Below are 25,679 nucleotides of genomic sequence, written 5' to 3'. Positions count from 1 at the left end.
TTTAATTGTGAAGTGGTTTTGTGAGTCAGGGGAAGGGGGAAAGTTGTTATCATAAATCTTTGTTGTTATCAGAAATATTTGTCCGTATAAAGATAAATCGGACAAAAATCTGAAAAGTTGTTTATGCACTTTAACGTAGTAGCTACTGCTCACGAAGATTTCCTGAAACCTTCCCCAATGTCTTCTTCGAAAAATAAAATTATGTCATTTTCACAGCGAAAGATTTATTTTTGAAGCGGGACTCGTATTGTACAATCATTTTGAAGCAGTTTGCGTGAAACTCTTTGTTTTCAAGTTTATTGTTATATTAACATTTCTATATACGTACAATGGAATTAATCATAAAAACAGCAAGTGAATCAGCGCTAGTTACTCTATGGTTGTGAAGAAATATCTTAAAACTGATTTGGACGAATTTTCATCTCCGTCTTTTTGAAAGAATAAAGGTTCCATCGGTTCCATCTTATTCCGGTGTCGTTTCTGTATTGATTTGCATCGAGATAAACGCCATTTAGGCTGGATTCATAACAGTCCTCGTGCCACCAAGCTCCTTTGTAGTATTCAGCACAATTATAATCGCCATTACTAGCATCATTATCACGATCTTTGGTAGAGAACTGCATTTGATTGTGATGAGCCAGGGAATCACCAGCGCTACCTTTTAACAACATAGTAAATAAACTCCTCACTTTATATAGCACATTCAAAACAAAATTAACATGTTTATATTCTCTTAGTGGATCTTGTTTAAATTCTAATAAGGCCATTGTGAGAAATGTGTTTGGTTTTCAGCTAGCGAGTATTATACACATTCATGCAGGATCTCTGCGCTATTGTGCCGAAAGTTAGCGGTATCAAGAGCTGTTAGAGAGAAAGTTAGCGGTATCAAGTTAGCGGTATCGGTAGCAAGTTGTAATTTTTGTAATGGCAGAATTAATATTACCGAAAAAAAAACACTTATGAAAGCGTTGGAAAACATCAGAGGAAGTCAATACGAAGCATGCATGCATACAAGTAAGAGATAACTAAATGATCAACTCTGATGTCAACTGCCTTAGCGTTCTGTCTGATTTCCATGCATGCATGCATGCAGGCATGTCCATGTAGCTAAACATCTCCCAAGCCATGAATACCTTAAAACCCGCGCTACTCTAATCTCATTTTTTATCTAATTCTACGCCTAATGCAACAATCTCCTCCGAACACTTTCATTGAAATGCCTTTCTTGAAACATCCCATTTGCTTTTTATACTTTTCACTTCATCTTCCATAATTCCTTGAGGCCAGTTTAACGAATTAAGGCTAATTTTGATATTGATTTCAGCTGATTGATTTTTCAAACTTTGTAAAATTGGTTGAAAAGCAGTTAAACTACAGAGTGGAGTTAGCAATAATTGATTAGAGAGTGTCAAGGTTTTATCAGGATTAGACCAAGAAATGGGGAATTGAAAATTAAAATTGAAAATGGGGAATTATACAGCTTTCGGACAATCTGACCTTTCCATCTAGCTGTAGGTTTAAACAGCCTTTTACTTTTGCTCAGGGCGTGGTTTACATCCGTGGATCCAGGGTGAGTCAGAATAAAATACCACAGCTCTAACTTGCAATCATATTGGTAGATTTTTATGTATTCTTTAGAAATAAGTACCCAATAGCGTTGTTATTAATTAAGCTATTTTGAATTGGAAATTAGGCTGTGCAATTTATTCTGACTTACCCTGAATCCGCCACTGGTTTACCTGAATAACTGCCAATAGTCAATCTGTATTTGTCTGATTCGTCAGCCACACGAAACGTTCCGTATTTAGCGTATCGTTCAACGTGATCGAAATCCATCAAATTTACTCTTAAAACGTTTTGACCAGATTTGGACAAACGATGTATTTTATCAGAGCCTAGCCAGAATTCGCCGTAAAGATCACCAAAGCCTGCTTTATAGTCTGACCATCCACGGTAAAAATTTTGACTTCCATCATGTCTTTTCTGGAACACGGTCCAGCCACCACCGTTTCTGCTCATATCACATCTAACTCGAAATGGTCCCTGTCCATCAGGATCGATGGTATAAACACCATCTTGTGTCACACCTGACTTGTAATAATGGGCGCAATCTACTGCGTACGTTCTAATACCAGTTTCTAAAAAATCAGTAGCAGCTTTGTGGAATGTCTGATTATGTACATACATAAAATTAGTCACAAACATACTAAATTAGTTATCAAAACCTTTAGTTTCCGGCGCTTGAGTCAAGTTATCCAAACGAGCTGCAAGCTTCAAAAGAGCGGCGTTTACTCTAAGCTTAAGCTAAAAAAGAAGTCATAAAATCAGTAGCACCAGCAATTGGATGCGGAAGAGCGGGGGGAGCGCCACTTCGAAAATGTCACATTGTTGGGCGGGGTTTCATAATAATACCATTATTATTGTGCTATTTGTTGGCAAGCATTCCATGTGGAGTTTTTTTGCGTTTGCATGTGCATATGTGAGATATCTCGTGTGCGATATTTTACAAGCAAAACGTCATCGTTGAAGAGAAAAAGAAGGCGAACTTAACCTCTCTTAGGCACAACGTTTTGACCTACTAACCGGTATCAGGTCGTCTTCGATGGATCCTGAACTTTTGCATGGACATCTGTTCCAAACTTTTTTTGGAGAAGATGACCTCACCCAGTACCACGAGTAAACATGCTTTATCAAAGTTGCTCCAGGTTTTGCCTTACAATCGGTGCCACAGAGATCTTCTGTGCTATCTGGTGGGCTAGAGCAGCTGCAGCACTAAAAATCAAGGTTGCATGGTTAAGTTACTGAATAAGTAATATTGTTATTGTCTGCCCTTTGATTCTTTTGTTGAAATGGTTAAGTTAATATCATACGGCTTATTTATCTATAAGTATACCAATCCTGCTAAAAATCAAGATTGATGCCATGGTTAATTTGACTTCAATCCAAGCAAGAATCGTAGAATCAAACCTAAATTCTTAATTGCATTTCCAGAGTTTTTAAACCTGATGTCTAGGCAAATATCCATTTTACCTCGTGCGACATTTTTTGTTAGACCTGTTTAAAGATGCAACTGTATCCGCAAACATATATAGTATTACTTGCATGACTGGTCTGAATAACAGTTCTATTGACTTAGACCTGTTTAAAGATGCAACTGTATCCGCAAACATATATAGTATTACTTGCATGACTGGTCTGAATAACAGTTCTATTGACTTACCACTGTATTGTTACAGCCGATGAATGCGGTTGAATTATGACGTATTCCTGATGTACTGCTTACCACGCTGTAGCTGAAATAATAACAAATCGTTGAAATGCATGCACGTTTGGTAGGAAACGCAACACAAACTACTTTTAATTAGTGCTTTATCTTTTGATGAAACGAAGATCCTCATATATTTCATCTTAAATTATACGATTAAATACGTTTTTAACTGCACACTCAGACGCATAGCCTTCATTAGTATGTATATACCTAAAAGATCCTGACGTGGTCATTCGATTACGAAATCTTTGGTTGAAAGTAAAACCATAAGGACATTGTTTTTTGAAGCATTCATTTATCATTGCCTAAGAATGAATGTAAAATGCAGTTGATAGCATATTGAGGTGGCACAACCCGTTACAGACATTTTTCCCTAAACTCTTTCGAAACTTTCGCAAGAATTCGATGAAACGAATGATGCATCGAACAGCTATGAAGCTGTAAACAAAACAACAACAGCTGTAAAAACAAACCCATCCTATCGTTAGAGAAATACGATAATGCACATTCAGTCCAAATTGTGAGCAACGGAATTTCGTCGTAACAATTTTCTCGGTCCGGAGGTCTTTGACGTAATCGATGTCACCAATGCCTGGTGATGATGCGCCACAACCCCCCTGATTAATGATCATTATGTTCTTAAGAGGACGTGTATTTCGCAGTCTGTAGGACCTGAAAAGATAAGGATTAATTCTATCAGGAAAATGGCCATTATTCATTGGTGTAAAGGTGTTGAATTACGACACTATTCATTCAAACGGTATAGGGGCACCTGAATGAACCTAGGTTGGCAGATTTTGAGGGAAATGTATTTTTACATATTTCGCTGTTTCGCAATATATTTCACAATGCTCAAGATATCGCTCTTTTTACCAGTGAGCATTTGATTTAATCAAATTTTCTTCTGCCGACACTTGTATTCTGAAGTCAAGAACTTGAACGTCACCGAGATCACTTGACCACTGAGCTTCACCAAACGGATCAACTGTTGTGTTTCTGGATGGAGCATTCCATGTGACAGAACTATCGAGTTTACCAATTAGCGCAAATCCCCCTCCGTCTGTAGTCATGTCACAATAGACCTAGAGTAAGAGCAGACAACTAACTTGAATTATTCCGCATTAATATTAGCTGGGCACTTTGGGCAGGGGGGTCACCGTTAAAGCTCTTCAGTCCGGCGCTTATTTCCTTGCACGTATTCTTAGCGCTGACGCATTCATTGATTATAATGCGCTAACAGGTAGTAGCTATACGGAAGTATATGAATTTACAAACCCTCCTGGGAACACTCTGATTCAAATGTATCCAATAAAATCCATCTCTAGCTTCAAAATTCTTATTCAGAATATCCGTACAGTCGTATCCGGGGTTGAAATATTCGCCAAAGGGATTAGAACCTAAATTAGGAATGTAAGTTCACGTTGGACATCGAAAAAATACATAAAAGGGTTTAAAAATGAAACTTTATCAACTGATATCATGTACATGCAGGCTTATTTAGAATATTACCGTCCGTTGTTTTCCAACCAAAAACTCCATTTTGCTCGGTGCAAATTAACAGTTTGTCAAAGTTCAAGCGATTTTTAATCAATTTTAATGAACCACTTTCCGATTTGCTACAAGAGCCAGGGTCATAGCCGCCTGTTTGAATATCCACACTCTATTAAAATACATCAGGCCGTTCGTTTTGATTTCGCGTGAAGACTGGTTTTAGTATTTACTTTCAAATTTTTTGGAACAATGGTAAGATAATAAAGAATTAGGATTTAAATCGTCTTACCTTTACTTCATTTGAGGCAAATAAAATCAGGACATTCATTACAAGCAGTTCAAGGTAAAACATGTTCATCCTAAAAGAGGATCACTTTCATGGTAAATTACAAAAAACACGTTTTAGAAATTCACCTTATGCTAATCTCTAGAAATCAATATACAATGGAGTATATCTTAAAAACATGCATAGAAACGTTTTACTATAGCTAGTCAAACGTTTTAGTCTGTTTGTCCTCGATCTATATATATCTATCTTTATTGATGACATTACATATCCCTGCTATAAAAACGGCATGGGGTGATTACATTATTGATTGTAATTTGATTACTTTACAGAAGTAAAACACCCTAATACAAGCTGGACTTTTTTAAGTATTTGCGGCTTTTTAGGGGGTTGGGGTATGACCTTGTAACATAATTGAAAGGGAGCAATGCACAACGACGCTGACAGGAATTCAGAATCAGTGATGAAGATCATAATTAAAGCAATTATTTTTTTTCGTATTGCTCAATCATCTGTGACCGAGCTGAATCAGCTGATACAAATACTAAACACCACAAACATGTTATTGACATGCATATATTTTACGTGTTAATATATCGACGATTGGTCGAACGTTTTCGAATTTTTGAAACGAGCATTCTGATTTATAAATTCAGTATGACTGCGAGCTGCGGCGAATGTCGTCAGGATTTACTTTAATTGTTGATCTATAATTATATATATATATATATATATTATATATATATTATATATATATATATATATATATATTATATATTATATATCCCATTTGCAAAAACGTTGGCCGCAGATAGATAGATAGATAGATACTCGAGGTCTAATTAGAATTGCATATGATTACATTTGCATGCATGGGATTTCAATCATATTACAGCACATATGCAATTCTAATTAGATTTCGGGTATCTATCTATATATCTATCTGCGGCCAACGTTTTTGCAAACGGGTGTATATATATATATAATATATATTATTATATTATATATATATATATAAATATATATATATATATATATATATATATATATATATATAAAGTCCCGTACAAGCCAGTTTTCCTTGACAAATTTTCTTGACCAATTCTTATTGCCAAGTTTTACGATAATATGAGTATATTTTACGATAATATCAGTATATTTTACGATAATATGAGTATATTTTACGATAATATGAGCCATGATAAAATATGTATACGACTGAATCTCAAAACAAACAGAAATGATAAAACTTTCAAAACCCACTCGATTGGCTCGAAGATTGTTGCTCTGTTCCCTACTGCGCAATTCCTTGACGGCCGTACACACGAGCATTTTTCCTTGGGAAAAGCTGGCATGACTAGCTTTTGAACAAGGCTCCTTGGCAAGGAAAACCTGTCATTTTTTTCGCGTACACACGAGCAAATAAAACTGCATGATACCCCATGCCTTGCGACTGAAAAAAGTACAGGAGGAATACTCAATTACTACTACAACAACGTAAATAACCGCCTGTCTTCTTTCTAAGGAAGTGAGTTGGTTTTTTTTTGAATATTTTACGCCTTCTCAACTAATTTTACATTCATAGTGAAAATGTGGCTACATCCGCCGTTTTTTTTTGTAATCGTAAAATCGTATTGTTTTACCCTGATAAACTGAATGCTTCTTTTGTTTTTGAAAAATCTCACAACCAATATGAGCTAGAGCATGCCAAAACCCAGTTTGTGGATTTGCACCACTTGCTGTATGCAGCATGAATTAGCATAACAACAACACAAATTTTCTATTAAAGGCTACTTTTTTATATCCACACACTAAATAAGTCTGGTTAAACTTGCTGACAATCCACCCGTAAGTAAGCATATTCACGGTTTGAATTTAGAATTTTCATTTACATGAAACACATGTCTTCGTGCAGTGTTCCAAAGGTTTTGGCATAAATAACAATGCAGTTTATACTGTACTGGAGTAACGACTTCACGATAACATCAATCTAATACAGCCGAATATGTTGACGAGGCATGCAAAAATAACTCGAAGATCGCTCTATAGAACATTGATTGAAATTAGTCTAAAAAATGGCCCATTTAAATGCATGCATGCACAGTTATCGCCATGCAAATCCCCAGCATAGCAGCTTTTTTAAAGTCCATTTCCTGCTGTGCTCAGCCTCTGGAGGAATAAGTTAGTGTATATAATTTTACCTGATGTCCAGAGATAAAGTTTGTGATAAACGTCGTTAGCCAGACTGTGATGTGCTCTGCATGATTTGTGTGATAAATTTAAAGATCTGCTGAAGGATACATTGATCTTAAACGATCGGAAAACGTATACACTCCCCAATCCCTGACTCGCGATATAATATTTCGTTTCATTTCTGATAATTAATTCGCTATATAAGACATTGTTGAAGAACGAAAGGGGTGATGAAAATAATTGAATATATATAAATAGTATATATATCAACAGTATAGAAAAAACCATCCGCATATATATGAATTGTAATTGATGCAGGGGAACAATGCATGCCCTTCATCACCGCGACGTCTGTTTGTTTGGTTAAGTAAGTTATGAAGAAAAAATGGTAACAGGATCGTACTGAAAAACACATTCTGTATAACGTAGGTGTCCTGATTAAAAAATGGCTTGGTTGAACATCAAAAAGGAATGTATGTGCCAATGCAAACTAGGGTTTAGTGCTACAGCTTCGGTTTCTAGCTACGTTGATGAGTCAAAACTTTTGAGCAAAAAAGTGTCATACAGGTCATGCGATGCATATTATCTGTTGCAAAGCAGAAAAAAATTCAAATAAAAAAATTTCATAAAAAATGGCGGTTACGACTTTAATCAAAGCGAGTCTGTGTCGCACTAAAAGGGTATATACCTTGACTGCATGATGAGTTGACGTGTTTCGACATCATTCACATAGATATGGCCAGACAATAATAATGGCTATATAATAGCTGCTTAATGCATTAAAAGGCATTCAAATAACATCAAACAATCAAATTTCCCTAAATAGTTTCTCAACTTGAACAATGTTTAGAACTTCATGCAATGGGCAACCTTGTGCAAACGTATAGCCATGTTGCCGTCAACATATTTGGGTCTGCACTGTCTTATAGTTTAATTTTTGGTTTCATTAGTAAAAATGTCGTCCTTTCAATTGATTGGAAAAACTTATAATCAAGGTACATAAACCAAAATATGAAGATATCAAATAAGTCTTATTTTTTATTTTCATTCATTTCGCATGTAATGCATGCATGCATTTATATATAGTACGGTAATTTCACCATTTCCATTCCATGGAGCGGATAATAATTTAAGATACGCGTTATAATTTAAAACCGTGTAACATTGCACTCTCATAATATAATTTACGGACAAATGCAATGCTATAACGAACAAATGCAATTTTTTTCTTGTATTTATCTTGTTTACAAGAAACAAGATAAATACAAGAAAAAATTTGAATTTGTTCGTGCAATTAATATAGATTAAACTGCAGTCGAGTAGAGTTGGTTTTGTGATGAGAAATATGACTGTATTTCACTGAACTGCCCGAGTTCTGCCAGCTCTGATGGAAGATAGCCATCCTATAAACAAAACAAGTCGATTCTCTATCGTACATATATGACGACCGAGGAATTAACATTTCCCTTTCATTTTCTCATAAGAATCACTAAACCATTTACAGATTTCTTTTATACAGGCAATAATAATCGGGAGTATAGAACAAGAATGACGATTGTGTTGATCGCTATATATACGTCTTCATTCAGATCTTCCACTCGTGCAACTGAGTATGAGGGTGGGCAAGCTTTTAGAATACATGCATGCAGGCGTAAGCGAACTAAGCGATCCGTCACTATTGCATGTTTGTGACTTTCAAAACCTATGCATGCTGCCAGTTTTATTTATATACGGATAGCTTTTTGGAGTAAAACGGCCAAGCCAAGGGAGATTTAAGTGAATGTTGCACAACAATTAAGAAAAAAAGTTCACCTACTTGATTTCGAATATTAACTTGAGCACCTGCTTGAACTAACAATTTCACGATGTTCAAATGACCAAAGAGACATGCCCCGTGCAACGCACTTTGTCCATTCTAATAAAATGTGACAAAAAACCCAGTGAGTATATATACATTATTTATTTTATGGCATGTTTTCGATCGCGCCTTTGACTTTCCTCCATATGCTATATGCATGCTTGTGCATGGGAAGACTGTGAAACAGACACTATATAGCTTTATAACGCGTATAGTCGCGTACGCCCATTGAATGACGATGTTGAACTTTCATTTTTAAATGTCAGTTCAGACAGTCTGAAGGAGTCTCATCGACATATTTGTTGGAACATATATATTATAATATATAGATATTTTCAAATAAAGTTTCTAACTGCATTCTCTATCAAATTTATGGATTGAATAAAACACTTTTATACGAAGCCCAAATGAACTAATACCTAAATAAATTTTTAAACGTGTTTTTCTTAGTGCTCAGTTCCATTCAATAGTAATTGTTTTTGACCCTTCCTGCATGATGTGTGAGATGAAATTGTTGGATTTTATTGCCGCACAGCATGGGAAAATACGGCTGTGGGAATTTACCTTCAACAAACCAAGGTCAGGTTTAATATGGTGATTAAGCAAATGTTCAACGACACGAACATGACCTTTATGACAGGCCTTGAACAACGGAGTTGAACCATCCTTAAAACACAAGGAAAATAGTTAAATCAAAGAGTAAAAAATTAGGGATGTAAGAATAGTGCAAAGTTTTGGCAACCTCTGGATACCTGGGGCATATACCGGAAGTACTTCCGTGAGTCTGCTGTTTTTTAAAGGCTATAGTTAACTCTTAACTACATGCATGTATAGTTACTAGTTAGTGACAGAATTGGCCAATCAGAGTCGTGTATTTCTAAATTAACTAGTACTTAACTATGCAAAATGTAGTTAAGAATTTTATACAACCGCCGCATGGTAATTATAGGGTTAATCAATATATTCTATTGGGCCGCAGAGCAACAACTAAAGGTTATTCGGCTGCCATCTTTGAAACCAATTTGAAGGACCGGTCTTTTATTGCGTCAAAGATGGCGACTGAGTTATCGTTCAGGGCATACAGACTCCAGTGTTCACTGGGCTCACTACCCAAATCAAAACGGCAGTTTATGGCCAAAAACTTTAATTCGTTCGTGTATCTTGGAATTAAGGGCCCAAGTGATTGAGTAAAGATAGATTTTCTACGACCAGTTATCGAAGCATTGCCTGGCATTCTTTATTTCGTTTTGGTCTTTTAAATTATATTTACTTTAAAAAGCAATATTATAGCTATGTACGTACGATAGCGCACCTCTCTGCTCAGATCGATGGACGCTCCTGCATAAAGAAGTAACTTTACAACGTCACTATGCCCCATCTGGCAAGCTATCCATAGTGGACTCGTTTTATCCTGTATCAAAATATACGCACAGATGAAACGCAGTGGTAACATGCATGCATGTATAGCATATGGTTAAATACCGAGATAATGGTACTAGACTGAGATTATGGTGGCATGCATAGCATATGGTTAATTACAGAGATAATGGAGACTGAGATTATGGTGGCATGCACACCATATGGTTAAGTGACTGAGATAATGCATGGTAGCATGCATAGGATAGGGTTAAATACGGAGATAATGGTATAGCATGATTATATTGCATATGGTTAAATACGGAGATAATGGGAGCATGCATGTATATATAGCATATGGTTGAACACTGTGATAATGGTAGCATACATATACATATGGTTAAATACGGAGATATTGGTAGCACGTGCATTGCACATGGTTAAACAATGGGATAATGCATGGTGGCATGCATGCATATTCCGTATATAGTTAAATACTGAGATAATAATAACATGAATTGCATAAACACTGAGAACGTTAGCATGAATAGCATATGGCAAAAATGAACGAATGGGTGGTTGTTACGAAACATCTGATTATGTTTATGCTACTTTAGCAAATCAATTCAACAAATTATACACAGTATTAGTAAAACATGGTATCGTGCATCCATGCATTACCATATATGGGGCTATGAATATATAAATAAAGATTGGGAATGCATTTGTGATTTTAGTAATTAATAGTAATTGACTCAAAATGCTACCCGTAAGTAGGGGCACTCAATTAACACGCGTGGGGTACTTCATTTAAAAATATAATTTTTTATGCGTGGACTGAAATCAGTCGGGACATGCATTACGGATATTTTGGCGTTGACCTCACGAATGTCAATACTGAAGAGTTAAAAATTTACAGTGATATTTTTAAGGCCTAGGTTATAGCTACGTCGCTATGTTGGTCGCGTTGAATACAATTTAAACAACAGATAATGAGATGATAATGAAGCTTAATCAGGTTTATCATCTTATTATGCATTGTTTGAATTGCATTCGACCAAAATGCGACGTATAACCTAGGCCTAATACTTTAGGGTTATCAGCGATCTAAATTTCAATAATGTAAAAAAGATTACCTTGCGACATCTATTCACAGATGCCCCACTGTTGAGCAGACGCAAAATAACTCCGGTGTGTCCATTTTGAGAAGCAACAAATAACGGAGTTGCACCATCCTAAATCGTGGAATGAATTAAACTGGTAGATATTAGCAACTCCCACTATATGAAATAATTGCAACATCGTAATTCAATTCCATTGCAATGTAAGGCCTGGTTCACAGTAGCTCTTAAAAATCGAGGATCTATTGTATTATTCTCCAATAGACAAAGCATTTTGCGCTCATACAAAGGGAATAAAGCGTGGTTCACACTTGTCCTAAGAATCTGGGATTCCCTTTGTATGAGGTCACTGTTGCTTTGTCTATCAGAAAAAATACATAGGATCCCCGATTCTTAAGAGCTAGTGTGAATCAGGCCTAAGGCCTGGTTCACACTATCTTCCGACAGACAAAGCATTTTGCGCACCAGCGACCTCAGACAAAGGGAATCCCAGATACTTAAGCCTGGTTCACAGTTGTCCTAAGAATCCGGGTTCGCTTTGTCTAAGGTCACTAGTGCACAAAATGCTTTGTCTACCCGAAAGTAATACAATGGATCCCCGATACTTAGGAGCTAGTGTGAACCAGGCCTAATTTATATAAAAAAATCGATATACTAAGAAACGGTGACAAGCATAGACAAATATCTTAAATTCTTTGTCTAATATTACCAACAACCTTCTACTTAAATACTTCAACATAAACTGAGGCACTGAATCAATTATAATCAACATAGTGATATTAAGCCTGGTTCACACTTGTCCTAAGAATCTGGGATTCCTTTGTCTGAGGTCGCTGGTGCGCAAAATCCTTTGTCTATCGGAAAGTAATACAATGGATCCCCGATACTTAAAAGCTAGTGTGAACCATGCAGCCAGTGTGAACCAGGCCTTCATTAACCTGTATTGATGCATTTAGTGCAGGCCTAAACGAAGCCATTTCGGTAACAATGTCAACACAACCACATTGTGAGGCAATAAACAACGACGTTGCCGCTTCCTTAAATAAAAAAATATGATGAAACCATTAGGAAATATGATGTAACTATCGAAATGCTAAGTCCTACACACTAATGTAACTCAACGAAGATTGTTTTACAAATATTGCAGGGTCGTATGAATCAAAGATATTATTAACCGTTCAGCACGCCTCTTACGAGCAAGTCGCTCAGTGGCAGAAGCAACCCAAAAGTTCAGTTATTCGCAATACCTTTATGTTAGCACCATAATCAATGCTTGCTCCATTTCTTAGAAGTTCCTGAACAACAGCCAGATGTCCAGCTTGTGCCGCGAAAAACAAAGCTGTCTTACCAGTCTAAATAATCAAAACACTTTTCTTGTTCCCTTCGTATTTTAAAAGATATCTCAGGTACATGAGGAAAAATCCCGTAAGTAAAATGCTTGTATGCATGCATGTGGTATAATTCTATATAAATACAGTGCTAACGAGATTGACATGTTTTACGGCCGTAAACGAGAAACAATTTTTCTGAAAATAACTTCTCGTAAAGTCAAAGATTTCGATTCCCATGCTTATACTTGTTTAGATCTTTGAACTTTTATACTACGGCTATAATTATGCATGAATTTTATAATATGATCACCTTTCTTCGCTGTTCAACGCTAGCTCCTTGTTTAATTAAGTACTTCAATACATCAATATGACCATAAGCTGCACACAAAATTAAAGGTGTAGTACCATTCTGAAAATGTTAAATACATGTTGTCCTGATAAATACATTTACATTACCTATATACTTTAATGAAATTATATCTAATACTATTGTCGCGTATAGACACCAAAAATGAAGACATTTTTATGTATTTGTTTTATATAAACGTCGATTTATATTATAGTTGACGTAACGTATATTTGTATTTAAAAGCGTTAATCATATGCATTGTCGAATTGATCTGTATATAGCATCAAATGTGGTATAACAACTGCTTATAGAATGGACAAAACACTTCTCGACGTTTCGACGTGAGGGCCTTCGTCAGGAGAGTTAGTGTGATAGTGATACTAATTTGCTAAGTTGTCTGAAGACGCTGCGACGCTGCTCCCTGGTTATATTGATCTGTACATATATACATAAGATAAATAAATTTCATCATGGTCGGTATTTCATAGTACGATAAACATGTTTTCATACTTATATGTAAACGGGATGATCGTGTAAGACGAGCATTGTGCAAACGTTCAGTGACCAGGTCGACCTTTTTAATATTCGTGACCGCATGAATAACCCGAGTGAATATATAAAATCTACCATCTACAATCTACAAAATTTACTTATCGGACAAGCAAATCTACTGTGTATATATAAACACTGGGTTTCCACAATCAAAAATTTTTTTGACACAAGACCACGTACCCCTTAAGAGGGAGGGGTAAATCTTATAGCAGCATGAATTAAAGGGTGCATTTAAAAATTCTTTGCCAACTCTTTTCCTTTTTCCTATTAGGACTGCCATATGCAAATAATTCCGAAATTCAAAACGAAAACCCTGTATATATAAAGAAAGCCTTACTTTGTTACTTTTGCTCGATAACACCATGCACCATTTTTACCAACTCTGCGTCTTGTTTGAAGTTATACCGAATTTGGCCGGGTATAAAGAAGGGCAGTCGAGAAAGCAGTTGTATTAATAAAATTGACAAAATAAAATTTAAATCATAAGACGTAATCAATTACTTTGTCAATACAATGCAGCAGTGATGGCGTTGTATCTATGATTTTTTCAACAACATCTAGCTGACCAGAGGTAATTCCCACACGAAATTGTTCCTGCATAGTTAATTTGGCTACCTGTAAATGTGAAAAAATAATCCTTAATAATATCATTATATTGCAAAAGAAATTACACCTATGCACGTCGGATAACATTTTTATAATTATAAATCTTATTTCACATTTCTTTTGCTAAATTTACTCTTGTAAAGTCTCATTGGTAAGACGCATGCAAGTGCCAACTGCATGTCAGTGGCCTTTGGGTTTTATGTGGCCTTTACTTGTACGAACAGATTTAATGGAATATACATGGTTTGAAGACCACATAAAACTACAGTACAACTACTAACTAACTATGTTGAGGTAGATTTATGCAAAAATTGTTCCTTCTCATCACATGTCTATTGTATTTTGCACAGATATAGGGGTCTTTTAAAATATTTTTCAAGTCAAGGTTGAGGAGCTAAGATACAAAAGACACCTGAGCAGAAAGGAACCATTTTTGGCATAAACCTGGACAATAACATGGTTAACGAGTTGTATTGTATTTTTATTTAGTCTCCAAACCATGTATATATATTCTATTAACTGTGGTGCGAAGAGAGCTCAGTCAAGGCTCGTCTTTTCACTCGTTTAGCATCTCATTATATATAACATTAATTGTCATCAATCGCGTGCCCTCGGTTCCGGAGAAGTTACAATGACAGAAACGCTGCCTGAAACGGAATAATGCATGCTGTGTGCAAAGTGTGCTGCCTGGTTCCTCAGCTCGTTGAATGGAACATTACTGCCTATACTCTAAAAGCTCACTCACACTCAAACTCCGGCAATGAGTGGAATATGTCCAGGAATGAGTCTGAATCTCGTCGTATAACGAGTGTGTATTAGAGTGTAAAGGCGGATTTCCACTTACAGCGAAATCGTTCGCTAGCGAAATATTTGCATATTTTCTTTTCAATTGAGAACAGTCAAGTCGAACTAATTTATTTATACTGTTAAAATTCAAAAGAAAATATGCAAATATTTCGCTAGCGAACGATTTCGCTGTAAGTGGAAATCCGCCTTAACGGATATCGGATAATGGATTAACTGTAAATATAAACTAATAGAATAAGGAAAAGTAAGTTGCCGCGGATGCCCCACTGCAAGTGATCCCGAGATTAATATATAAATATAGCAGTTGATAATAAATATAGCATTCTAGATAATTAAAGGAGGCGTGCAGGCCCTTTAGAACGAAAGTATAAATCAGTACCCAATGTAAAATATTGAATAACAGAGTTGGATCTAGACCACGTTGTGTGTGAAGTGAACTCGGCTCGTTACAAGAGCTTGATTTTTAATGTCTTCCTTGAATCTTTCCATTGATTAAGAAAGGCTATTTAGATTATTAATTAATGTCAGAGTTTCTCGGCTGTATTCTAAAAGCTCACTCACACTCAAACTCATTGAGTGGGAGATCTTAATCTTCTCATAACGTTTCAATGGCGGTTTTTCCAGCCGAATAGGGGCTTGATTTTCAGTGATTAATCTTATATCTTTCCATCTATTCAGAAAAAAACTTTCCATTGATCAGCATTAACAAAATTCATATGTCCTACTCAATGAGTGTGAGTGTGAGTGAGCTTTTTGAACACATAACATTTATTGGCGCTACCTTAATTTCTAGTGAAAAGTTACAGGTGTGGCGGTGGGTACTTTTTGTCCACCACCTCCTCAAGTGGGAATGTTTCATTTGCCTTTCTTATGGCCATATAGAAAAACCAGGCTTCACACACTGAACACATAATATTCGTTGGGGGCCACTTTTTTTGTCCACCCTTCAAGTCAGAATGTTTGATTTGCTTTTCTTATGGCCATGTACTACAGAAAAACCAGGCACACTGAAGTCTGGTTTTCACTTGCGACATAAGCATAGCCGTATATCAACGCATGACATGTCACTACTTATCTCAATTTCGTCCTCGCAAACTAGGAATATGTGTAGCTGACAAATGTCAAAATTTCAAAATGGCATATTTCCTGCTTTGTGCATGTTAGTTACCATATTTAAGTTGGAATGTTTAATCTAGTGAAAATTGCAAAAAATGCTATTCAAATGAATGAAATGATGCAGGGGTTTTACAATTTTTACAGGACCGGCCTCCTTGAAAACCACATATGTGATGGAGCTTCCTGTGTAAATATTACTCTAATAATAATAATAATTTTCACATTGATTCGCATCACACTGAATATTCTTCATTAGACCAACAGCTGGAACATTTCCCAGCTGTTCATTAGACCGGTTTTGCACTAACAATAATTTTCGCGCGAAGCAATATTTTACTTTTGTTTCAGAGCTGCCAACTGCAACCATCTGGAACAAATTGCTCATGATCATTACAAAATAATAAATTCGCTTCGCGCGAAAATTATCACTAGTAGAAAACCGGCTTTACATGCCATATTGCACATTCGAACGTTATAATAGAAGACATAAACTATATATAATTTTTTTATTGGAAATGGACATTAAAGAAGTATGGATGCACGCAAATTTAAACATTAATGTATACACTTATAGTTCCATGTATATAGTTCGATGTCCATGTAGGATTAAAAATTATAGTGTTTATAGACTTTTTAACTGAATCTTTAAAGCTTATTCTTTATTTGCTACTTTATTTAGTAAATTTGCAACCAATGATAAGTACACTTAACAAACCAATGAATAAATCTTTGCATATACATTTTACACCCTGACAACGTTTGAACTGTTTCCGATAATTTTTATGACCGTTGTACCAATTTGCGAATGTTTGCACTGCGCCACCCGTACAAAATAGAGTTAAATGAAAACGAAATGAAGAACAGCGTATTGAACCACGGTCTGATGTACTTGGACCTCTTGCGGAATTGCAAAGGATCATGGTAGTTTAGTTACACGGCAGAATTTTCCATCATGGCCGCTTGCCATGTTCGAACAGAGAAAGAAGCTTTTGATGTGAAAATTTACGGAAAACTCTTATCATTTTGACTTCGGTTAAAGTTTTTTTTCAATTCTGTACGTCTTGCTTCATATTTTTTCCATGTCTCGGGTTTCTACGATGAAAATGTTTTGAAATATTCAGCATGGCGTACAGAGTTGCCGAAGCGTGCTGTGGCTTCGATTCAAGATGGCCAGACACAAATTTTGCTATCTTTTCCAATCGAAAGGTATGTGTTCAGTTAAATTACTTTTAAAATAAGCGGAACAAAGAGGATGATCGTTTCGCCGAGTTATACGGCAATCGACTGCTTTCTCACGGCTTGAGACACGAAAATGTTTTCACACTTGGTCGGTCTAAAATAACACATGTTTGATCAAGTGTTCTTTCCCAAAACCAAAACATTGAGCTTTTTTTGGCGCGAAAAGTTACCGTTTGAAGTATAGAGCTGTCTTGTTTCAAAAATTTTCTGTTGTGTTGAAGTGCTTTTAAGTGCTTTTAAGTGCTGCTTATGCGTTTTGGTGGAGTTTTTCAACGACGTAAAATTCACGCGATTCAAAATATAAATTGCTCGCTTGGCCGCCAACCTATTTGGACCGTTTCTGGATATATTTTTCTTTAAAAATGGAAAGTAACGATAGTGAAGTAACTGAGACCACTAAAGACAAAAAGTACGGAGGTACAACTTGTTGTGTGCCACTTTGTAAAAGTAACAGTGTCAAAAATCCAGGGTTGTCTTTTCACAAATTTCCCAAAGATTCAAGCTTGAGAGAAACATGGCTAAACTTATTACATATAAGTAAACAACCTTTGAAAAGCCACAAAGTTTGTTCATTACATTTTCCTGGTGAAAAGAAATCCTTTGGTTCATTACCAACAATTGTTAAGTCATCAAGTAGACAAACAGTGAACAGTAGGGAAGGTAGAGAACATATTTCAAGCTGCAACTCGGTTCAAAACTGTGAAAATATTAATGAAACTACCATACCTGAAAAACTTACAACTGACGAAGAAAAACAAGAGTCAGACTATGAAAAATTGAAAGTCGAACATGCTGAATTACAAAGAAAATATAATGACTTATCATCAAAATACGTACAGTGTGCACTTCGAATAGAGCATGTTCTTGCCAGTGATGCAAACTTCAAATTTTACACTGGTTTTCAAAATTATCAGACATTTAAAGTTTTTTTTGAATACCTGCAACCAGCATGTGATTTTCTAAGCTATACTGGTTCAAGTAACAATGTAGAATATACATCAGAATCTCAAACAAAATTGGGACGAACTAGGTCAATGTCACCAGAACAAGAGTTGTTCATGGTTATTGTACGTTTACGGTGTGGGCTTATGGGAACAGACATAGCAAATCGATTTGGGATTTCAGAAGCCCACGTCTCTCGTATCTGGACAACCTGGATAGAATTTCTGTATCACAGGTTGCGAGCCATTCCCATTTGGGCCTCACGTGACTATGTACAACAAACTATGCCACAGGCTTTTAAAGACACCTACCCAAATACTCGTGTAATCATTGATTGCACTGAACTGTTTATTGAAATGCCAACTTCCTTCAGAAGTCAGTCAGCCACATTTTCGTTTTATAAAAATCACAACACTGCTAAGGGATTGCTTGGTATTTCCCCTGCTGGATATCCAACATTTGTGTCTGAGTTGTATGCTGGGCGGTCTAGTGATAAGCAAGTAACCAAAGATTGTGGTATCCTCAAATTACTTGAGCAAGGGGATGACATTATGGCAGATAGGGGGTTTGATATAGAAAGTGAGATGCCAGTTGGTGTGGGGCTGAATATACCACCATTTTTGAATGGTGCCCCTCAACTTTCACTAAGCGATGAAACGGAAACACGGAAAATTGCAGCTGTCCGAGTGCATGTGGAAAGAGCAATAAGACGCATTAAAAGTTTTAGAATGATCAAAAACACTTTTCCTTTAACAATGTCATCAGACTTGAACAAAGTATGGGTCATTTGTTCTTATTTAACATTATTTTGTCCACCTTTGATAAATGATTGTCACTGTGAATTAGAACATGAAATTGAATAGTTTTATTGTTTTGCCAATTTAGGGTAAATATATGTGAAATAAAATATAGTAAGTTTTGGTAATATTGTTTTGTACCATAATTCATGATCAAAGTAAATCCTTTCACTAAATATTTCTTTTCTTGTGTACACAATAAAATCTGCCCATTTAACCTTGCAGGTAGCCATAAGCCCTTGCACTTGGTAATAGTAATTGTGGTTTCTTTTTAAAGTTGGTTTTGATTGTTTATCATTAGGCACACTTAAAAAAAATGATGAGTCCTCACAGGCATCATTAATTGTCATTTCCTTCTTGGAGAATGGACATTTAACCTCACCTACCCCAAATGGTGTGGTCTCTGCAGAATCGTATAATAGGCAGTCTGGACTGGCACCAAGCCATGGTGCTTCTGCATTAACAATTAATCCACAATGAACACAAGCTGACATAGATTTGTGACTGCTTATTTCTTCCATGTATTTTGTTATGGCAGTTTGTTCATTAGTTTTACCCCACAAACATGGTTCAGGTGTTTTTGATGTGTTTGATGAAGGTGAAAGGATTTTTGTTAGTAGCGACTTAGGAAAGATTGATTCTTTACGTTTCATAACTGAACCAAAATTTGAGGCAGTCAAGCGAGACTGTCTTTCTTGAAACCACTGCATGCAATCTGACTGGCCCCTTGTGTTGCACTCTATGTCAATCATTTGTTGTTTGGTTTTAAATAAAGTGTCTTTGGTAAATTGTATATATTCCTTGGAAGGTAAATGCTTGCACACTTCTGCAAAATCAGGGATAGATACTTCTTTTAAAATGGACTCTCTAATGTTGTCATTATAAAGTTGACTTGCATGCAAGTTAGCATTGGTAAATGCCCTTTTTGAAGGCAACCTCTCCAAAAATTGTTCATGTTCACATGGGCGATACTTGTTTGACTCTAGAAGGCCTTGAAAATACTGGCAAGTGTCTACAGATTTCAACCCATCACCTAATTTTTTTAAGTCAATTTCACTGACATCTTTCGCAAAAGCTGGCGCTGGGTTGTTGTACACAGTTTGGTGCACTTTGTCTTTTTTGCAGGTTGCCTTGTTAAATTTAACTTGGTCAAACAATAATGCAGATTCAAGTTTTTCACTGGAAGGAGCATGCCACTGCTGTAGTAATTGTGTACATGTCAAGTCGTCTGGTATTTCTGTTAACTCAAGTTGAATAAAGTCTAAAATTTGAAAAAGCAAAGCGGCCACATGCTTGCAGCAACCACCTTTTCCAGCTTTACATGAGCAACTTGCATGAGTTACTTTACCAGTGTCCTGGCGTAGGTGCACATAAACTGAATAGTTCGCTTTTTTCATCGAAGCATGCACATTACTTTTCACCAGGAAAAACTTTTCAGCGCCTTTAACGAGGTTAGCTTTTACTAAAATTTGGGTAACCATTTTATCTTTAAAGAGTTGGTACCCATACTTTTTGTGCTTGTGAGCATTTGGTGGCTTTCCGTGTTTGGCTGAACTGTCAGTTATCAAATGTTTTGTGAGTAATTCATGGGTGAAAGCGGGAATACCACTCAAGTTTCTGGTCCACAAAATAGACTTTGAGCAAAGGAACTCTTCACCGTTTTCCATTTTTAAAGAAAAATATATCCAGAAACGGTCCAAATAGGTTGGCGGCCAAGCGAGCAATTTATATTTTGAATCGCGTGAATTTTACGTCGTTGAAAAACTCCACCAAAACGCATAAGCAGCACTTAAAAGCACTTAAAAGCACTTCAACACAACAGAAAATTTTTGAAACAAGACAGCTCTATACTTCAAACGGTAACTTTTCGCGCCAAAAAAAGCTCAATGTTTTGGTTTTGGGAAAGAACACTTGATCAAACATGTGTTATTTTAGACCGACCAAGTGTGAAAACATTTTCGTGTCTCAAGCCGTGAGAAAGCAGTCGATTGCCGTATAACTCGGCGAAACGATCATCCTCTTTGTTCCGCTTATTTTAAAAGTAATTTAACTGAACACATACCTTTCGATTGGAAAAGATAGCAAAATTTGTGTCTGGCCATCTTGAATCGAAGCCACAGCACGCTTCGGCAACTCTGTACGCCATGCTGAATATTTCAAAACATTTTCATCGTAGAAACCCGAGACATGGAAAAAATATGAAGCAAGACGTACAGAATTGAAAAAAAACTTTAACCGAAGTCAAAATGATAAGAGTTTTCCGTAAATTTTCACATCAAAAGCTTCTTTCTCTGTTCGAACATGGCAAGCGGCCATGATGGAAAATTCTGCCGTGTAACTAAACTACCATGATCCTTTGCAATTCCGCAAGAGGTCCAATGAACAACCAAATATTCTTCTTCCAGATTCAAACTTCGCATGAGAACCAGAGGTAGATAACATAACAAATATGTTGCAACGACCAAGAATGATGTGACTGTCAGATTCTTCTTTCTTTCTCGGGTTAAAGAGGAATGATTCCCATTAACTTGACTGGCCCATACCTTGTTCGAATCTCGCAATTTAAAGTAGATTTTGGCGTAAGCGTATACAGTAAACGGGTACGGAATAAAGGTATATAGGGCTGTAAATATTCTTGAAAGGTTTTGATACCATGTCCAGATATCACTCAGAATGAAATGGATTAGTAGTATGGTCTGACAACATATGAATACTTTGAAGAAAGAGCGCTTGTGTGGTTTGTATTGAAGCGGGTGGAGTACAGCTATGTAACGATCTGTTGTAATGGCTAAAAGAGTTACGATTGCAAATCCTCCCAAGAACTTCGCTCCATAGACAAGAATATTCCCCAGCGCGCAATACTCAAATTTAGACGGATTGTAAATATTTACCAAGACTACAAACTTAGCGGCTATAAATGAGGATTGGACTATCACAGCGCAAACCAAGCCCTCTACAGCCAGGAGCATTGAAAGAGCCTTTGAAACCTTTCCCAAAGTTTTGTTCCTGTATGTTCCGTACAACACCAGTGAATTTGACAATACGCCGAATATGGCAATGACGATATTCACGAATGTTAAAATATAAGCATTCCACTTGAATCCAACTTCGAACGATACCACCTCTTCCGCGCTGCTGTGGCATCGCCATTTCAGCATGATGACGTTGCTAGATGAAGTGAGTATATAGCGTAGGTTCCACAGCTTTTGCTCTCTTCGCGGTAAATGTTGATCGTAAATTCATTAACACTGAACAGCGATTGTGGATATATATATAGACTCAGGTGTATGAATTAATATTAATAGGTATATGAGAATTAATATTCTAATGAATATAAATAATCCAGGTGTTATGAGTAGGAAATTTTAGTCAATCAGAGCAAAATCGATTCTAGTATATTTTTGTCCTCAGCGAAGTTCTATAAAAGACAACAATGTCTTATTCCATCAATCTTTCACCGTAATTAACAAAAAAATGCCAAAACAACGTCTGAAATAATTGACACGTACCAAAACGCCTGTTAGACAATTTGTGATCACATTTTCAGGTGAAATTCGCTGTATGCAGTAATTAAATTATTCCCAGCATGCACTAGTCATTGAACTACGATTACACTCTAAAGGGCTCTTTCGATAGCGTACAAGATGACTGACATGAAAAGTGCGTTTAAATAAGAAATAAAAGCATATTTTGTGAACTTTAAATTGACTCATTTTTAAATGAACATAATCTTTAAAATTGATCTGAATGGTTTCCTTCAAATATCCGAAGGTAAATTTCAAGTTGTTAGGACTTTATAACAACTCATAACGGATCAGCCAGCCGTATACAAAGTGGGGGGCCACCGAGCAGTTCCCCCTATCCATGTTCCCCCATATGGGTACCCGTACAAATTTCATCCGTGCTCGCCCTTTGTATTGGTATGTTATATTGCCTGAGCACCTGAACACTAATAAAATTAGGTACGGATACAACTTTTAGCCGTACTGTACGAAAAAATCACCGTGGTGATGAGACACGATCTTTGGGAGGGCCAATCAATCCTATACGTATAAAAAAGTAGCGAAGGTCGAATACACCGGAATGTGGTATATTCGATTGATAAGGTGAAATGCGGTACTGGAGAATAGTGATTTTTCAATCGCTCCAAATTGCCCGTTGTTTGGTATAACCTGGATTATAATAACTTTTTTCAATAACTTTTGAGAAATTCGCCGTTATCCCGGTGGATAGCGTTTAAGCGCCGTACGGCTTTCGAACAATTATCCGTGAAGGAGTGAATCCACGAGCACGTCTGCGCCCAAATTTGAAATAGGCCCACGAATTCCTCGAAAAGACGAGTAGGCAATAGGCTCGGTATGCCATATCCTGACAGTCGTCGTGGATAAGAAAGTAAGGATATTAATTATAAAAGAGTTGTCACTGTTGTGCGAGTTTCATAAAAGATTGAGGCGTTTGGGGCAGCCGAGGACTGGGTTCAACATAGCTAGAAAGGCAAAGAATACACAGTCCATGATATCCACATTTGTTTCAAATACTCCAGGGTAAATTAACTAAAATTACAATAACCAAAAGTCCAAGCGAGTTAGCTGAAAATTCATTTGTCGATTCAGCATCTGTTTGAGCGGTTTGGGAACTTCCTAGCTGGTATGTAAGCAACATAGATTCCATGATTAATTAATTTAATTAATATGCAGTGAAATAAAAGTGATACACATTAATTATACTACCATTCATATTTTCCTCCCCCTGCAATAGTGTCCTTTACCTTGAAAATCTCTATTAACGGAAATGCTTTCTTTCTATTCTAGGATCAAAATTGTTGGCACCACAATGACCACATCTAACAAAAGTGCTGGTTATATATTGCCCAGAAAGGTATATAAAATTATACATTATTTATTACATTGATTTATTTTATGCATGTGTTATAATAGTATAGTACATGCAATTTAATTTATGTTATAATATAAATGTTATTTTAAGAAATGGTCTCTATACAAAGCAATATATAATAATGCTCTTAGCCCAGAAATGCCTTTGGGGAATAGCACAGCCTTGGTTTAAAGATAACATCAGTTTGCACATTATAACAGAGCATTGTTCTTTTAATAAAAATAATCCTAATACTATTCGTAATCACAAACACAATTTGAACTGATTATTCCTATCATCATTTACGTTATTGATATTTATTTTACTAAGGGTTTTATTTCACAATTAACACACATACACTGCATTAGTTAAAAAGCAACAAAACCAATTTTTGAAAAAATGGTGCAGTGTTTCCCCTATACCACACCTACTAGGCATGCTGTTGGGATTGTGACAAATTGCATGAATCATTTAAATTACATTTCATACTGCTAAATCTATATGATAATATTTGTGTTTCATGCTTTCAACACTTCCTCACTAATGTCAGCGCATGAAATAAATTAGTTCAATTAACTCCTATATATGTCATGTGCTTTTGGACCTGCAATAACTCTAAAAGTTAATTATTAACCCGAGTGTGAGCTAGGAAGACCAAACCTTGAATACAATCCAATATATGTAAAACAAGACAAGGCAGGAAAATTATGTGTAAGGTTATATTAATTGCATCTCTTTGGCCTTGGTTTATACAGGGAGACTTGTGCCAATGCTTAATGTGATGTTTGTGTCGCCCACTTCATTGCGTTTCTTTGTTATGCTATACAGACAATAGCCCCCAGGGATATACAGAAGGTTAAGGTCATTTGTGTATTTTGTCTAAGATTGTGTGATATTCCTTTCATACACATGCTATATCGCAAATTATCATTACCTATTTCATGCTTTCACAATCTTGATTCATTTTATTATACTATGTTTTAATACATATTGGAATTTCATCTCAGACATGAAAATTTAAACATAGTCATAGGCACAATGATCCTATATGAAAACAGAAATTAACGCTTACCTGTTCTGTAGACATTCTTTCTGTCTTAACAGTGATCTTGGGCCAAATGGATTTTACTCAGCCATTGCAATGTAGATATAGTATAGTCACAATTTGCAAAATAAAATCGAATAACTTCATTAAGGTCTGACAAGGTACGGATGTAGCATGCAAATACGTAAATATTTGCTACATCCGTGTAATATCGGTCACGCTAAGGCTGGGCGGCCAAGATCAAAGAAAATTTTGATATTTTGCGTTCCAGCGTCGGGGCTTGGAATAAATTAGAAATTAAACGCCCATTTGTGGCCACACAATTAACGGTCAGGACACTGTCTTAGGATTGTATATATTTATATATATATATATTTATATGTTTACGATCCCACTTTAGATTACATTTTCACTTTCAATATGCGCAAACTAATAGAATAGTTTTAG

At 36.1% G+C, this 25,679-nt stretch overlaps 2 protein-coding genes across 5 annotated transcripts; both read right to left on the bottom strand.

The window, feature by feature from the left end:
• Positions 1-345: 345 nt before the first annotated feature.
• LOC114523319 lies at positions 346-5,087 on the bottom strand. The gene is made up of 11 exons (XM_028544197.1): positions 5,049-5,087; positions 4,778-4,928; positions 4,544-4,665; positions 4,142-4,350; positions 3,742-3,940; positions 3,479-3,573; positions 3,221-3,293; positions 2,584-2,772; positions 2,226-2,304; positions 1,740-2,138; positions 346-658 (listed from the first exon to the last, which is right to left on the bottom strand). Exons 1-11 carry the CDS (start codon positions 5,085-5,087, stop codon positions 396-398), a joined length of 1,818 nt encoding a protein of 605 aa, XP_028399998.1. The 3' UTR covers positions 346-395.
• Positions 3,221-25,527, bottom strand: LOC114523395 (ankyrin repeat domain-containing protein 29-like). 4 transcript variants are annotated; one of them, XR_003687018.1, is made up of 16 exons: positions 25,260-25,527; positions 14,307-14,420; positions 13,215-13,313; positions 12,821-12,925; positions 12,512-12,610; positions 11,589-11,687; positions 10,409-10,507; positions 9,661-9,762; positions 9,055-9,153; positions 5,049-5,118; positions 4,778-4,928; positions 4,544-4,665; positions 4,142-4,350; positions 3,742-3,940; positions 3,479-3,573; positions 3,221-3,293 (listed from the first exon to the last, which is right to left on the bottom strand). XR_003687018.1 is itself a non-coding variant. In XM_028544293.1 (10 exons), exons 1-10 carry the CDS (start codon positions 25,272-25,274, stop codon positions 8,543-8,545), a joined length of 930 nt encoding a protein of 309 aa, XP_028400094.1. In that variant the 5' UTR covers positions 25,275-25,527; the 3' UTR covers positions 7,876-8,542. The 4 variants fall into 4 exon arrangements, 3 of the variants coding, with proteins under 3 accessions (XP_028400094.1, XP_028400097.1, XP_028400096.1); XM_028544293.1 differs by lacking the exons at positions 3,221-3,293; positions 3,479-3,573; positions 3,742-3,940; ... (2 more) ...; positions 4,778-4,928; positions 5,049-5,118 and adding an exon at positions 7,876-8,641; XM_028544296.1 differs by lacking the exons at positions 3,221-3,293; positions 3,479-3,573; positions 3,742-3,940; ... (3 more) ...; positions 5,049-5,118; positions 14,307-14,420 and adding an exon at positions 7,876-8,641.
• Between the last annotated feature and the right edge of the window lie 152 nt (positions 25,528-25,679).

The sequence above is a fragment of the Dendronephthya gigantea genome, unplaced genomic scaffold (assembly GCF_004324835.1).
Source record: "Dendronephthya gigantea isolate DGI-Jeju-01 unplaced genomic scaffold, DenGig_1.0 000027F, whole genome shotgun sequence".
Classification (NCBI taxonomy): Eukaryota; Metazoa; Cnidaria; class Anthozoa; order Malacalcyonacea; family Nephtheidae; genus Dendronephthya; species Dendronephthya gigantea.
The sequence above is the reverse complement of the archived record's forward strand: the minus strand, read 5'-3'. Positions and strand labels throughout refer to the sequence as shown.

Excerpts from the sequence above, each read along its gene's own strand:
- LOC114523319 (XM_028544197.1), bottom strand. The coding sequence starts at position 5,087 with ATGAATGTCCTGATTTTATTTGCCTCAAATGAAGTAAAG. Across the intron at positions 4,351-4,543 it reads ATCAGAGTGTTCCCAGGAGG|GTCTATTGTGACATGACTAC; the intron begins GTTTGTAAATTC and ends CTCTTACTCTAG. Across the intron at positions 3,294-3,478 it reads ACCACGTCAGGATCTTTTAG|CTACAGCGTGGTAAGCAGTA; the intron begins GTATATACATAC and ends TTATTATTTCAG.
- LOC114523395 (XM_028544293.1), bottom strand. Across the intron at positions 9,763-10,408 it reads CCATCGATCTGAGCAGAGAG|GATGGTTCAACTCCGTTGTT; the intron begins GTGCGCTATCGT and ends TTGTGTTTTAAG. Across the intron at positions 9,154-9,660 it reads CTGACCTTGGTTTGTTGAAG|AATGGACAAAGTGCGTTGCA; the intron begins GTAAATTCCCAC and ends ACATTTTATTAG.